The 16,221-nt window shown below is 37.4% G+C and overlaps 1 protein-coding gene and 1 pseudogene across 1 annotated transcript; both read right to left on the bottom strand.

The window, feature by feature from the left end:
* Positions 1-998: 998 nt before the first annotated feature.
* Positions 999-1,643, bottom strand: LOC127657694 (protein rapunzel-like; annotated as a pseudogene).
* Positions 1,644-1,931: 288 nt separating this feature from the next.
* LOC127657795 (protein rapunzel-like) lies at positions 1,932-5,044 on the bottom strand. Its single transcript, XM_052146709.1, has 2 exons — positions 4,952-5,044; positions 1,932-3,531 (listed from the first exon to the last, which is right to left on the bottom strand). The coding sequence occupies exon 2, from the start codon at positions 3,475-3,477 to the stop codon at positions 2,803-2,805; it is 675 nt and encodes a 224-aa protein (XP_052002669.1). The 5' UTR covers positions 3,478-3,531; positions 4,952-5,044; the 3' UTR covers positions 1,932-2,802.
* Between the last annotated feature and the right edge of the window lie 11,177 nt (positions 5,045-16,221).

Raw genomic sequence — 16,221 nt, 5'->3', positions numbered from 1 at the left:
AAGAATGACTAGGAAGGTGATAATTATTTAGACATTTAAAAAAAAAATACTTTATATATTCCAGTATTTTATGTATAAATAAATGTGCAATAAACATGATTATCCAGAAAAACTTTGGCAAGGTTGGATAAAACATGCTGCACTGTAGCACAAGTCCATAACATCAGTAGAACTGTTTCATGTATCCAAAATAAAAAGATCAAAGTAATGCTAAAAGAAACCTTATGTGTCGATGTCAGTTCTCATAATAAAATATACTGTATGCCTGCTCTGGTAATCTGTATTAACACCAGTTCATGGTGAAAATAAAAAAATAATAATCATCAAAATAATAACAATTATAAAAATGACAACTATAAATGTTAAAACTTCCTTGAAAATCATTTTTATTTGAATATGCACAGACAGACGGACGGACGATATTATAGATACATTTCATTTTGTAATTTTTTTCTCTTTATTTTCTCAATAATTATTCAGTAAAAAAGATGTTCATTATGTAGTGTTGAAGGTGATTTGAATCATTTTTTATGTGTGGCATTACTTATGACTGCTTATGCATATATTTGCAGTGTAATCCTGTGATAAAAAAATATAAGAGTATAGGACAGGAATCCGTTTTAATAATTTTTATGCATGGCATTCCTAACAAATCTCATATATTCACAATTAGTTCACTATGAGCTATTTGCATTGTTATTTATATATATATATATATAAAAAAGACAATTTGGTGTAGTGTTAAACTAACACAAGCCATACAAATGTGTGATCCTGTACTTGAAAAAAAAGAAATATAGATAGGATAGGAAGTGTATCATATTTTCACGTCAACGTAATCTGCAGGCATTGCAAGGGTAATGCTGCATTAGATAGCTGCAGGTCCATAATGAAACGGTCCATTAAAGCGAGAGAGGAAAGCAAAAGCACACACCTAGGAAGGCAAAAGAGACTATTTTCATGAAGGCTTTGGTTTTGTAGAAAGTCGTTGAGATAAATCAGTCGCACTTCCTCAGCACCTCCTGCATATTCTCCTCCCACTCCTCATTGTGAGATTCCAAGTCATCCCCTATGAAGTCGTAGTAGCCCATAAGAGTGATGAAACCAATGCAGAACAGGTAAGCAAATCAGGTGCAGTGGTTTTTCATGACGTGCTGGTCACCCTGTGAATGCTTCAAGTATACATCCAGAATGGGCTGACTGAAGAGCTTCCTCTTCCCAATTACACCGCCATCAAGCATGTACAGGTTCTGGACATCTTTGTTGTTAACGAAAATAAATTCTCCCTCTGATGCTGCAGGGAATCTGGATTTGCCTCTACAAGCTCCATGAATTTGCAGAACTCATGCATAATAATTTTCTTAAACATAGTTGTGCAGCTTGTCCAGTTTCCTTCATGATCTGCAACAGGGTCTCGATGGTTCTTTTTGAAATTTCATCCAGGGCTCGATTCACGCTCCCATTTTCCCGCTTGAGTTTCTGAAGATCTTCATTGTTCACATGGTGCAGCACCAACTTGATCAGAGAGCCAGCAATGCCGAAGATGGGATTGACCACCACTGCTGCTGTCGAGATCTTTCGAGAACTTTCACAAGGCCTCTCTTTACCTTTTCAGGGTCTTCGAATATCTCATGATCATCCATTGCGACTTGAGAAGTTCTTCTTAATGATGTTCACCTAAAGAAGGAATCATATTACATTTGGAAAGTTCACATTAGTTCTTCTAAAAGCACAATATATTTATTTCCCAGATAGGATTAGTAGACTGACCATCGATGGCAATCCAGTCTCTGAAAATGTCGGACAAGTTTGCATTTAATGCAAATCAGAGCAATTTCCATATTCACCTGGATCCATGCATAAATCACAGCACTTTGTGCACTCATGTCATGAACTGACTTGACAGAAATCACATTTTATTGGACGGAATAGTAACTGCCACAATTCAAGAGAATAAATATAAATTTATTGTGCAAAGAATACCACAAAACATAATGAAGCATGTTATTATATAACAATGATTGTATCTCACATCAAAGATTCAGGTGTCACACAGACCATACACATAATTTGGACCCACAACATGCTTTAAAAGAAATGGAAAGCAGAACAAAAAGCTTTGGCGGAGAGCTTTCTAGAGCATTGCATTACAGGGACATTATTATTGCATTGAAAGAAATTACCCACTTTACGACCCTTTACCCACATACATATATGCACACTACCGGTCCAAGGTTTTAAAACACTTGACTGAAATGTTTCTCTTCTGATTTGAAGGCGTTTGCTTAAATGTTTGAAATTAGTTTTGTACACAAAAATATAGTTGTGCCACCATATTAATTGGTTTCATTATAAAATGAAATAAAAAATACGTTTTTGAAATTTATGACTTGGACCAAATAATAAAGAAAAGCACCCAATAAGTGCCCAACATAGATGGGAACTCCTACAATTCTGTTTAAAAAGCATCCCAGGGTGATACGTCAAGAAGTTGGTTGAGAAAATGTCAAGAGTACATGTCTGTTAATTCTAGGCAAAGGGTGACTACTTTGAAGATGCTAAAATATAACGGTTTTGATTTATTTTGGATTTTGTTTAGTCACAACATAATTCCCATAGTTCCATTTATGTTATTCCATAGTTTTGATTAATTTACTATTATTCTAAAATGAGGAAAAATTATAATAAAGAAGGAGTACGTTTCAAAACTTTTGACCGGTAGTGTATGCTTCCGGATTCAAAATTTCAGAATCTGGAATTTGTCTCTGCAATCTTTTAGTGCAACATGTCGCCTTCAGTTATCTATGTACATTGGTCAAGAGCTTCTTGCATCTTGGCTTGAATATCAATGACCCTTTGGGCCCATTTGTCTCTCACTTCATCCTCGTCATCTTCGGTGACAGAGGTGTAAGCCATCAGTGCCATGAGACCAATGTAGAACAAGTGAGCCAGGTGAGAGCACCTGGCCTCCATCACCTGTCTATTCTTGTTGCAGTGTTCCAGGAACACCTTCAACATGGGCCTCCCAAAAAGAGCACCAATGCCAATCACACCACGATAATAAACATCTAAGCTCAAGTCACTCTTGTCCCTCTCATAGATCTTCACAAACTCCTCCATGTGACGATCAGAGTTCTCAGGATCTAGCTTTACTCTTTCCACCATGGTGTTGAAAGCTCCATACTGATGCTTGATGAACTCCTCATATTTCCCAAACGTCTCGTTGATTTCGTCAATGTGGATCTGTCGAAGGGTCTGCTTGTTCTTCTCAGAGATGTTTTCCAGCTTATCATGGATCTGCTTGAAGTCCTTGTCCAGTTCATTGTCCTCCTCATCCACTAGGCCTTTCCTAACCACCCCAACTACAGAGGTTACGATCCCAAAGAGAGGATCGATGGAGGCGGCAAAGGACGAGATCTTCTCCACATAGCCCAGCACTTTGACTGCAGTCACTTTGATCTGTTGTTTGTCTGCCATAGGAAGGTCTGATCCTTGGGCTTTGGTCCCAAAGTCTTTCAGTCTTGTTGGATTCTGAAACGAGAGGAAAACAGAAGTTCTTAAATGACACTCTTCAAACAGCAAACAATAATGATTCCACTTATTTTCTGTCTTTAACGTTAAATTTTGAACTGAACATGCTTGGCCTGATCACATGAAAATTACATAACTGCGGCGACATTTTCACAAAATCAAATAAGCAGATCTGAGGTGAAATGTCCACTAAGTGGCGTTAAAAGAGTTACATTTTCTCCTAAACAGTTGATGTTTTTAAACCAAACCCACTTACCTACCCTAAACCTAACCAATAGTGCCAAAAGATGAAAAACGTAATTGCTAAAGCAACCACGTCATTTTGTGATGCTTCTTTGGCACTTTCGGCTTGTTTGTGGACTTTGTGTGTTCTTTAGGTCTCGTACCCCAGTCCATTGCAATCGCAACACTCTCAGTTGATCAACTGTGCAATTTGATGACTCTCGACCTAACTAGCGTAGTTGGTTATGTAATACAAATGTTAAAATATGTTGCCATACAAGTCATGCATTATAGTAAAAGTGTTTAATGTCATAAGATGGACTTTTGTGAGGAACAGGTTGAAAAGTAAGTGTTTATTGATGATCTGTCGTATTATTTGCGTTTTGTGTGAAAGGAAATAAAAAAAGTTGTTTTAGCGCCTCTAGTGTTCTCTTCACCAGGAAACATCTGCAATACAAACAAGCCACATAGAAATCAATTTGAAAAATTTAGGTATAGTAATATGATTCTATGAGTCCAGGTTGAAATATTTCTTCCTACAAGTGCAAAAAGTAGCTCCAGTTCTAAAGCTGCATTGTCTAGTGATGCAGTTTCCCCATTTATACCATTTTGTTCCCCAATTTTCACACTTAAGGCAATACTATACACAACATTTAAACTTAAACACTAAGATTAAACAGGTAATAAGTCACACAGCCTTTCATTTGGTTTACAAGTTTTTGTGCATTGACAAAGAATGCTCACAGGAAGTATTGACTCATCCTTATATTCACATAAATAAGGCAACTCATTTAGCAGTTCACTAATCAAAACCGGTTTGCAGAGGATATACAAAAGAAAACTGGTATATCTACAACCAAAACAACGCAGTTGAGAAGTTTTACACATTTAGTAAACCACATGGAATAATAAGTGATATCATGATTGTGGTTTTCCTCGAGTTTTCCTCGTTTTAAACTAAAAGATTTCCAAATGCAACAGATATCCTCTTGTAACATGCAGCTGTCTCTGTTCACTGCATGAGGTTTCTGGACAGAATGAATGCTGAAAAAAGGCACGGCCCACAAGCAGGCTAACATAATTAGCTCAAGACAAGATAAACAGTTAAAGTAGTCAGTTACACAACACATTTAGCAGCAAAATGATTACAAATTCAGTACACTTGAGAGCAAGAAAATGGCTAAGCTACGAATCTTACCAGTAATACGTCTCTAGCTGCTCAGTTCCTAAAGGTGTTGCTGCAGTTTTTGTATAAGCAGCCACCATTTCACTGTCCTGACTGAGAAACAGCTCCTCCTTTATAAGGGCAGGGTGTAGGAGTGACTCATACCTAAGCAATGCTGATTGGCTTAGAAAGGTGGAAAAAAATGTGCACTCCTTCATGAAACTAATCATCTAAAATGATTGTGTACATTTTTTGTAAAACAATTCTGTCATTTAAGTCATAGCAACTATTTTTACACTATAGTGCTTCCTGTTCATTTTCATGAATGTTGCCATGTGTGTAAAAATGAAGGAAGCAGGTATTTCCTGTTGTGTCTCTTCTGGTTAAGTTAAAAAAGAAATACCACTAAAACATAAAACAAAGGATGAATAGATGTAAAAGCCTATCGGTTGTCTGGCAACTGTTTATGTCAGCTACCATTTAAACAGCTGTAAGTAAGTCGAGTCAAGTTCATGACATGTGAGCCGGGCTTTTAGGGGTTTCATTTTGCAAACACTCCAGTTAAGACAGGAAAATGAACTCTTACGTCGCAGTGGCAAGAAATGGATATCCCAAATGGCTTTTCTTTGCGAGTCATACCGGAGAGAGCAAAAGAAAAAAAGAAAAATACTATAAGTCAGAAGCGATTTCTCTGAGAAGTCAGAGCAGGCAGGGCCTCCTCAAAAATTCGGGTGAGAAAAATAAACTACTGTACATAAATTAAACAATTAAAATATCATGAAATCTCAAGCCTCCTCTCTGCTTATTTCTGTAACTGCTGATCTCCTGGGATTTTACATTTACATTTATGCACTTGGCAGACACTTTTATCCAAAGCAACTTACAGTGCACTTATTACAGGGACAATCCCCCTGGAGCAACCTGGAGATAAGGGCCTTGCTCAAGGGCCCAACAGTGGCATCTTGGTGGTGCTGGGGCTTGAACCCCCGACCTTCTGGTCAGTAACCCTGAGCCTCAACCACTGAGCCACCACTGCCCCTTTTTCACACACAACAGTCTCTAGAATTTACTCAGAATGGTGCCAAAAACAAAAAACCTTAAATGAGCGGCAGTTCTGCAGATAGAAATGCCTTGTTGATGAGAGCGGTCAACAGAGAATGGCCAGACTGGTACAAACAAATACTACAGTAGGGTCGGCAACCTATGGCACGCGGAGTGGCTGGCACGCCAGCAAAGATGAGAGAAGTAGGCCATTTTATTCATATAAAATTCCTCACCTGCATTCCTGTCTACATATTGATGTAATCCTACCTCATGATCATGCAGAGTGTTTTCATGAGCTGAATGGCTAAACAAAAAGTTAAAATGTGACAAGAATGCAGTATACCCAACATACTTGTGTAGTGTGTGCAAGCCATTCGCACATCTCAAGCCGGTTTATCGCGCTATGATTACGTGTTTCATTTGTTTCTTTTTACTTTTATCACAGCACGTCATGTAATGAGGAAAACACCACTATTAATCCTTGAGGTTTCCATCCCAGCATACAGGAACACCCCCCTTAAACCATAGTCCCACTAAAAATTCAATTAAACGAGAAAACATAATCTGAAAAAGTCTATTCAAAATATAAATTAAACCTGGAAATACATTTTTTGGATTCACCGAATAGTTGATCCGCTTGTGAAGAAGGAATGCCCATTCAGCTGAAAAAGGTAATCAAAATGTAGATTGGAATGCAGGTTAGGTGTGAATCAAATAAATAAAATAGATAGCTCCTTGTTGATTGCATGCTAGTGATCAAACCTCTGTTTGATTTTGAATTGGGGGCATAATTTTAGACAGGTGGTTCTAATGTTGAGGCTGATCGGTGTATTAATCGAATAGCTTAGTTATGTACAGTAGGTAAAGTTTCTAAACTTTCCTCCATTTACAAGAAGAAATTGACAAAAAACAATTTGTGAATCATTATTGGTTGATATCATCACAGAAAGGGTTTTTAGGTCAAAATATATCTGCAGCACCACCAGTTCAACATCATCTTAGAAGTTAGTGTCTTTGGACATTATAAACAATCAAAAGCTGTGCTTTAAACTAATACTAGTCCATGTCAGACCTTAAAGGAGGACTCTGAAAAGATAATTCAGAGAAATATCCATACTTTACACTTAACTAATCCTAAAACAGTTCCCAAATGCCACAGATTTAGACTTCTTAATTTAGCAATAACTTCGATTAGGCCAGAGTCTGGTAGCAAGTCAAGCATGCAGATGAGCCATCATTTTTATTTGTTTGCTTAATTGTTTATAATGATTACATCTTCTAATGTTTTTATTTGGAAAAAGGTTTGATATGCTTGAACACAATGATAAACAACACAGCGATTCAGCTGATTCAGGAAGTAAACCGTCCCAACAGCTTTCACTGCTCTGAGAAGTCAATTCACTGAGAAGCTAATCTGTTTATCTTAACTTTTCTTGTAAAAATCACACATTTACACAATAAATCATATGATTTATATGGTTATATCGTGTTTAAAGACCTTTTCTTTCTTTTTTGCTCTTTTATAGACCATTGCCTTTTTATCAGTTTAGGCATTTCCCTTGGAAATGCAGCCAAGCGAGCAAGACAGAACAATTGCAAAGCAGTATTTTTAAGGGTCTACATCCCATCTGGAGAGGATCTTTTTCAGATAGCTGCTGTTTGCCCTGTAATAGCTCCCCCTAGCAGCTCCCTTATTATTTCCTAGCTCAAGCTAAGCATGATAACCATTTTCAACCCTATACATACACCATGTAAGACCAGTAAAAGTCCATATACAAGAATGCATGAGGGCCATTGTGCATCTCAATGAGCCCATCCATCCATTAGTGGCCTGGCTATTGTGGAACACAGCTCTAAAGACTAATTCTTTAGATCGCTACCACCCTCTCCAAAGTCCCAATCCTGTGAACTTCTTCCCAGCAAACACTGCAAGAGGCTCTTCCATTTAAGATCAATATGGAGGGCTATTCAGATAGGATTATACCAATGATGTCTAAAAGGCCTTGGGGACAAAAGGGGCGCTTTGGCCTCCATATTAATGCAAGTCTCCACTTGCTCCATTGCAGAGGCATGGATTATTGGCCTTATTGGCCAGCCCCCTCCTAAAGCCACAGATGGCCTCCCTCAAAGACATTCAAATTTTCCAGCCTTCCAACAGTCAGACAGTCAGTGCAGAGAACCAACTATCACTCTGGAGGCAGCTGAGGGTGCACAGAGTCTTCAAAGAGGCCAGCTGCCAAGCATTGCCATTGGTTTTTAATAGCTGGACGCTATCCGCTTGTTAAGACGTGACGTATTGACCTTCCGATGATGCTGTTTTGCCTTTTCAACATGCCGCAGTGCTCTGAGTCCAAAAAACTATTCAGTTGTCATTCTACCGCTTTCCTTGTAAGGAGAAAGAGAAGAGGAAATGACTGCAGTTGATAAGGTAAGTTACATTTCCTAAACAAATGAAGAAAAACAAAGTTTGGCACAAGTGGATGCTAACGTTAGCAACCACTATCAAAAGCCAAACCGGCGCTTTGCGGATGTCCCTGATTTGACAGTTTTTGTTCTAAACAAGCAAGATAGTGCTGTTTACATCCTGTTCTTACCTGCCTTTACCAGTTCTCATTATGCATATACATTAGTGCACAACCTGTCTACATTAGAGTTTATCATTACTGTAGACCTGCTATCATATAATCTTACCACTGTATTATATTATATTTTATTACTATTTTTTAACTTCTGCACTATTGTCTTAGATTCTTATTTTTACTTTAACTTGTGTGTTTCTCTTTTCTATACATAATGTTTGAGCATTGTTGGAGGGACCCTGAGATTTAAGACTTTCATGCCAATGACTGCTTCACTGTAATTGTTGTGCACATGATTAATAAAGAACTTAAGTAATGATGATTTTTTTTTATTTTACAGGGGCAAAAACTTTACCCCAAAGTGCAACTCTTAGGTGTGCAGTTGGCATTTCCCCAAAAGCAAAGCTGCTGGGTCACATTGAATGAGGGGAAGACTTACCTTCGCCAGTGACCTGTATGGTGGGAGTGCCTCATACAGGCAATAAGAGCTGACTGTGAACTTCTTCAACATCTACAACCAGGTGATATGGTTATGGCAGACAAGGGCTCCACAATTCAGGACATTTCGCTGAACATCCCATCTTTCCTTGTCAATGGATGGTTCACACAGGTGGAAGTGAACATTAACAGACTAATCTCCAGTGCTAGGATACACGTGAAGCACTCCATTCGGAGGCTGAAATTCTTTTACATTTTGGATCACATCCCATACCAGTTCAGAAAAAACATCAACAAGATACTGAATGTATGTGTGTGTCTTAAAAATTAGTAAACACCCATTCTCTTTAATCAATTAACTGAACTCAATGTGTGTTGAACATTGTTGAATAACACCGATTCGTGCCTGTTAAGGGAGAGACAGGTGTGCTTTTCCCCTTTTTTGGGCATCTTCCCATCTTCCTTTTCTTTTGACTGATTGCCTGAGCAGGATTCTAACCAGCGTCTCTGAATCAGCAGACAATGAAAATAGCTTGACAAAAAAGAATACGAATTTTAATTTGGAGAATATCTGGAGAAATAAGAGTACCGGTAGTCAAGAAGATGAGATTACTTTAATATGTCAAGTGCAAAGAATCAAAAAGATGAACAATATGAAATAAGAGGTTATAAAGGCTAGTATTTAAATGCATGTGATACAATTTGTGCCTATTATCCAATAAAAAAGTATGACATTTTAAACAACCCTATGATTTCCTGTGTGATCAAGAGTATGATGTCAAAAAAAAAATACTTTTCATTGATGACTTTTTAAATTTTTTATAACGATTGCATAGAAATAGGATTTAGCAAGTAGTTGGTCATAAATTAACAATCAACTGAAATGCAGAATAATAATTTCCATGTTATGCCATTCCCTTCATCTATATGTTTTCAAGTCTCTCTGACCTAGAATCCAAGTCAATTCTCAAGTCTTTTAAGGCCAAGTCCTGTCATTAAAATCTCAAGCCTTGGTCTTTTGTCACAAGTCAAGTCTTATATCTATTTTGATGACATTTTTCTATATGCTGCAGGTTAGTTTTATAAACCCTGTTGCAGGACAATTTATTTAAAAAAAAAAAAAAAAGAAACATTTTTATATCTCTAGGGACTTCTTTAAAAAAAAAAAAAGAAAAGAAAAAAAGGCAGCTTGGACAATGGACATTTTCACATGATAAATAAGCAGAGAGTGCATGGGAAGCTCCCTTCTAACAATGTTACAGTTTTCAGAGGAAATGTTTCTCCTTGGAGACAGAAAGACTTGTGTTGTTCTTATTTGCAGTCCAAGTGAAGTCTCAAGTCAATTGACTCTATGGTTAAATGTTGATGCATATATGATTCATGAAACAAAAAAGCATAAAAATGGGTATGCATTTGTTATGTCTGTAACATAATCTGTTAATATACATCCTGTTCTTCAAAACCTTTGGTAGACATTCCCTATGTCTTACTCTAATTGTTATTTTTATTTACATACATGTACATGTATGTATGTATATATATACCACAGTTAGTTCCGGTCCTCGAATCTGATTGGACGAGAGACATTCCATGAGCACTGATGGTGTGACAGCATCAGCACATGGATGCTTCACTGTGTGTATCACTCCGCTTGTGTTCATGCTGTTCTAAACTAAAGTGTAAGCGTAGTGTATATGTGTTAGGAGTTACTGTCTTTATTTTTGAAATTACATATGTTAGCCAGCAGGTGGTGTCTATCCTTGTTTATCCAATGACTTGTTAGAAACAGCACAAGCCGTGATACTATTTTTGAAGTGAGGATTTTGAATTACTAATGGAGGCTTGGAAGCATAATTTGTTTTGAACCAGCAACGGGTTCAACGGGTAAGAAGTAGTTCCATGCACAAATGCGTTTTTATGACCGTACTCAGTTTTTCCTAATTTTTTAAAATTTACTTGTTCATTGAACAGTTGTATATAAGCAATATCACACTCGCAATCGTGCTATATGACCCTACATCAGCACTGCTGTAATTTCCTATGGCACTCGGCCTGCGGCTGAATCACAGCAGTGCTGATGTAGGGTCATATTGCACTCTTGCACGTGTGATATTGCTATATATATATATATATATATATATATATATATATATATATATATAGATATATATATATCTATACAGAATCTCACAAAAGTGAGTACACCCCTCACATTTTTGTAAATATTTGATTATATATTTTCTTTTCATGTGACAACACTGAAGAAATGGCACTTTGCTATAATGTAGTGAGTGTACATCTTGTATAACAGTGTAAATTTGCTGTCCCCTCAAAATAACTCAACACACAGCCATTAATGTCTAAACCGCTAGCAACAAAAGTGAGTACACCCCTAAGTGAAAATTTCCAAATTGGGCCCAATTAGCCATTTTCCCTCACCGGTGTCATGTGACTCATTAGTGTTATAAGGTCTCAGGTGTGAATGGGGAGCAGGTGTGTTAAATTTTGTGTCATCGCTCTCACACTCCCTTATACTGGTCACTGGAAGTTCAACATGGCACCTCAAGGCAAAGAACTCTCTGAGGATCTGAAAAAAATTATTGTTGCACTACATAAAGATGGCCTAGGCTATAAGAAGATTGCCAAGACCCTGACACTGAGCTGCAGCACGGTGGCCAAGACCATACAGCGGTTTAACAGGACAGGTTCCACTCAGAACAGGCCTCGCCATAGTTGACTAAAGAAGTTGAGTGCACGTGCTCAGCGGCATATTCAGAGGTTGTCTTTGGGAAATAGACGTATGAGTGCTGCCAGCATTGCTGCAGAGGTTGAAAGGGTGGGGGGTCAGCCTGTCAGTGCTCAGACCATATGCCGCACACTGCATCAAATTGGTCTGTATGGCTGTCGTCCCAGAAGGAAACATCTTCTAAAGATGATGCAAGAAAGAGCCTGCAAACAGTTTGCTGAAGACAAGCAGACTAAGGACATGGATTAATGGAACCATGTCCTGTGGTCTGATGAGACCAAGATAAACTTATTTGGTTCAGATGGTGTCAAGCGTGTGTGGTGGAAACCAGGTGAGGAGTACAAAGACAAGTGTGTCTTGCCTACAGTCAAGCATGGTTGTAGGAGTGTCATGGTCTGGGGCTGCATAAGTGCTGCCGGCACTGGGGAGCTACAGTTCATTGAGGGAACCATGAATGCCAACATGTACTGTGACATACTGAAGCAGAGCATGATCCCCTCCCTTCGGAGACTGGGTCGCGGGGCAGTATTCCAGCATGATAACGACCCCAAACACACCTCCAAGACGACCACTAACTTGCTAAAGAAGCTGAGGGTGATGGTGATGGACTGGCCAAGCATGTCTCCAGACCTAAACACTATTGAGCATCTGTGGGGCATCCTCAAACGGAAGGTGGATGAGCACAAGGTCTCTAACATCCACCAGCTCTGTGATGTCGTCATGGAGGATTGGAAGAGGACTCCAGTGGCAACCTGTGAAGCTCTGGTGAACTCCATGCCCAAGAGGGTTAAAGTAGTGCTGGAAAATAATGGTGGCCACACAAAATATTGACACTTTGGGCCCAATTTGGACATTTTCACTTAGGGGTGTACTCACTTTTGTTGCTAGCGGTTTAGACATTAATGGCTGTGTGTTGAGTTATTTTGAGGGGACAGCAAATTTACACTGTTATACAAGCTGTACACTCACATGTGTCATTTCTTCAGTGTTGTCACATGAAAAGATATAATCAAATATTTACAAAAATGTGAGGGGTGTACTCACTCACAAAAACACATTTATTATATATACTGTATATATAAATTTTCTTTATTGTGTTTTAGAAACAACACTGCATAAGATATTTAGGTTTTTCAGAGAATGTATTTTTAACATGTGTATATTGTTTTACTGTACTGGCAGAGTTTTATCAGAGGTTTAATCAGAGGCATTGAGAGGTATTGCGTCTACATCACAGCGCCTTCTAGTGGGAAACATTAAGCTGTTCAGTCGATGTTAAGAACTTCAGAGAAACAAAACATGTAAATTGACCTCATTTTTTTTTTTTTTTTTTTCAAGTTGATCTGAAACAATAACCAGTTATGAAAAAATAACTTCATAGCCAGTAGTCGTCTTACATAATAAATATGAACATAGGCCTATAGCAAAAACCGTTGGGCACCGTGTTCTCGTGTTAAAAGAAACGTTCAGATCTACTCGAGGACGTGCTTTAAAGTGATTGTTTTTCCCCCGGTACAATGGGAAGCTGGGTGTCAAAAATACTTATGGCCGCCGCCAGTATTGTCAGTGTTGCCATGGTGATAATTTTCATTGAAATATTGCCTGGCACTCAAAATTTCTCCGTTATTTCGGCTTCATTAACCTGCATTTTTAGCTCTGGTTAAATTAAATCAAAATAGAATCCACATATGTTAACCAGTCCTTACTTTACCTTTCACGTTGTGATTGGAATGACTGGTCAAAATCAATCGCTTGCACTGCTGCTTAATTGAATGTGCTGCTTCAGACTGGCTGTATTTCCCATGAGAAGATGAGAAGCTTGAACAACGAATGTGAGAGGATAATATAATCTGTAATAGCCTACATAGTGATTATTTGTTTATAGCGTATTATAGATTTAGACATTAACCATTAAATTTTTTACATTGTATAATTCTATAAGACTAACGTTTAACCGTGTCAGGAGTAATAAAACAAAATGTGGATAGTCATATTTAGCCAAGGGCATAGATTTGGCTTGAAATTTTACGGGGATTGTACTTACTTGTTTTGATTATGGGGGGAATCTACACCACTATATTTAACATTATGTAAATTGCTTGTATTTTTAATTTGCTTGCTAACTTGGCAAATGATGGATGAACTTTTTAGCTTTTTTTATGCAGGTGTGGATAATGCTGCTAGCTAGGTTTTAGTGAACCATTTTCAAAGCTACCATGAAGCGCGCACGTGCAGCAAAAAAAACAAAAAAACATTTAGGTTTTTTTTTTTTAAATAGTTTAGGCTTATATCTTCAAAAGATTTCTCAAGGGATGTGGGAGGCTAAAAGATAATGTCAAGAAACTATTTTAAGCAGGGTCATAACCACCATAGACATTGAGGGGTATGTGGGATATACTGACAGATATGTTTCAACCACAATAAATGTTTGTGTGTCCTTGCTCTCGCGGTGATGCAAAGTGCCGCCATTTGGTTGTGCGTTATTTTTCATTTAAATGTACACGTTTTTCGGCATACAGCATGGGGAGAGTGAAGACACCTAAAGATGCTTAAAGACATTGATAGCATTTTATTCAGCAATATTTACATTTGTTTTGGAAATATTGAAACAGGGCTTGTTAACTAAGGATATGGTACTTCTACCATTATTCTGGACATGGTTTTATATAAAAAAGGAACTTGATTCTTTCAGAAGTTTAATCACTTTCCATAAATAAATGTGTATATCATGATATATGGTTAATCTAAAGTGTTAAGAATTTTCAAAAAGTGACAATTACAAACATCAAGTGCAGTAAGATGTCAGGTCCAAATTAGTAAGTGGTGTTTTTCCAAACAGACAGAAGCAGCAAGTGGAGACAGATTAGAATCATTAAACCTAGTAAGTGAACATGTTCAGCCCATGATAGTAACTATATCATAGTTATATGACGGTGGTGGCTCAGCGGTTAAGGCTCTGGGTTATTGACATAAAGGTCTGGGGTTCAAGCCCCAGCACCATCAAGATACCACGGTTGGGCCCTTGATCAAGGCCCTTGACCCTATCTGCTCCAGGGGTGCTGTTTCATGGCCGACCCTGTGCTCTGACCCCATCAAAAACAACTGCATTTCATTGGCTCTGTATCTGTACTCTGCACAATGACAATAAGGTTGAATCTTAATACGAGTAATTGGTGTTTTTGTAAACAGACATGAGCAGCAAAAGGAGACAGCTGGTACCTCATCACCCATCTTGAGAGTTTGAACAGGTGAGCAAATAGTTTAGAAGTAAATGTTCAAAACATTACACATACAACACCCTGAAATATCACAGAAGTACATTATGATCCCCTCTAAAATAAAATAAAAACTTAAATTATCTACATTAATATATGATTTTATGTTGCTTGCCAAAAAAGAAAAAAAGGTTAAATAAAAAGTGTAAAAATGTGGCATTACTAATTTATGTCATGTGATGGCACCCCTGCATGATAATAAGTAAATCTACGGTCTGTGTACATGCTCCTAAATGCCATTTTAGATGGAGATTCTGTCCATCTTTGCAGTGTAAAGATGGCTCCTGTTGGTCTCTTCTGGCATGTTATAGTTAATACTAATAGGGACCAATACATCTGTATGGAAACCAATACAAACCATTAAATTGTAGTATTTATGGCCCAAAACAAACTCAGAAAGTTAGTTGTGCAAACCATTAGAATTTCTATTGATATTCTAAGGGGTTAGAGTATTAACCAATAGACCACTAGAGGGAAGTATACAGCAGACTAAACAGAAGTTGTCACAAAGGGTTTGAAGGCTTAATTCCTCCTTCACATATATTGGCAGGGTTGGGAGTAACGGAATACGTGTAATGGAATACATATTTAAAATACAAAATACAAGTAACTGTATTCCACTACAGTTACAATTTAAATAATTGGTATTTAGAATACAGTTACATTCAGAAAGTATTTTGATTACTTTGCATTTTATATTGTTTATTTGTTTTATTTAATATTTAATCCTTTCAGATGGAAAACATTTATACGTATAAATGATGTGATCCAAAGTGCATTTGAACAGCGGTGAAACACTTTCTTATGATGATTCATACATGTAGACAGAAGAGTAAGTTTGAAGTAAGTTTGGAGCAGAAGAAATATAAATAAACCTTGTGTAAATTGTTAGCTTTACGCTAAGCTAAAATGCTATTTCTAGCCATTTTACATGCACATGTTACCAGCCACGATCATATTTTTTTTTTATCAAGAAAATTCATGTTCGATCATATTTTTTTTTCTTCTAGTAAGACCTTTGATATTTTGGCAATAAATCATATTCTTGATAATAATTTTTGTATTGTAAATATAAAAATCCTTAAATCAAGATCAATTAGATTTATCTTGTTTTAGAAACAGCATTGCATAAGATATTTATGTTTTTCAGAGAATGTATTTTTAACATGTGTATTTTGTCTTACTGTACTGGCAGAGTTTTTATAGTCAAAACAAGTGAAA

This window comes from Xyrauchen texanus, chromosome 17 (assembly GCF_025860055.1).
Source record: "Xyrauchen texanus isolate HMW12.3.18 chromosome 17, RBS_HiC_50CHRs, whole genome shotgun sequence".
NCBI lineage: Eukaryota > Metazoa > Chordata > Actinopteri > Cypriniformes > Catostomidae > Xyrauchen > Xyrauchen texanus.
Note: the sequence above shows the minus strand (reverse complement) of the source record. Positions and strands in the feature narration are given on the sequence as shown.

Excerpts from the sequence above, each read along its gene's own strand:
- LOC127657795 (XM_052146709.1), bottom strand. The coding sequence starts at position 3,477 with ATGGCAGACAAACAACAGATCAAAGTGACTGCAGTCAAAGTGCTGGGC.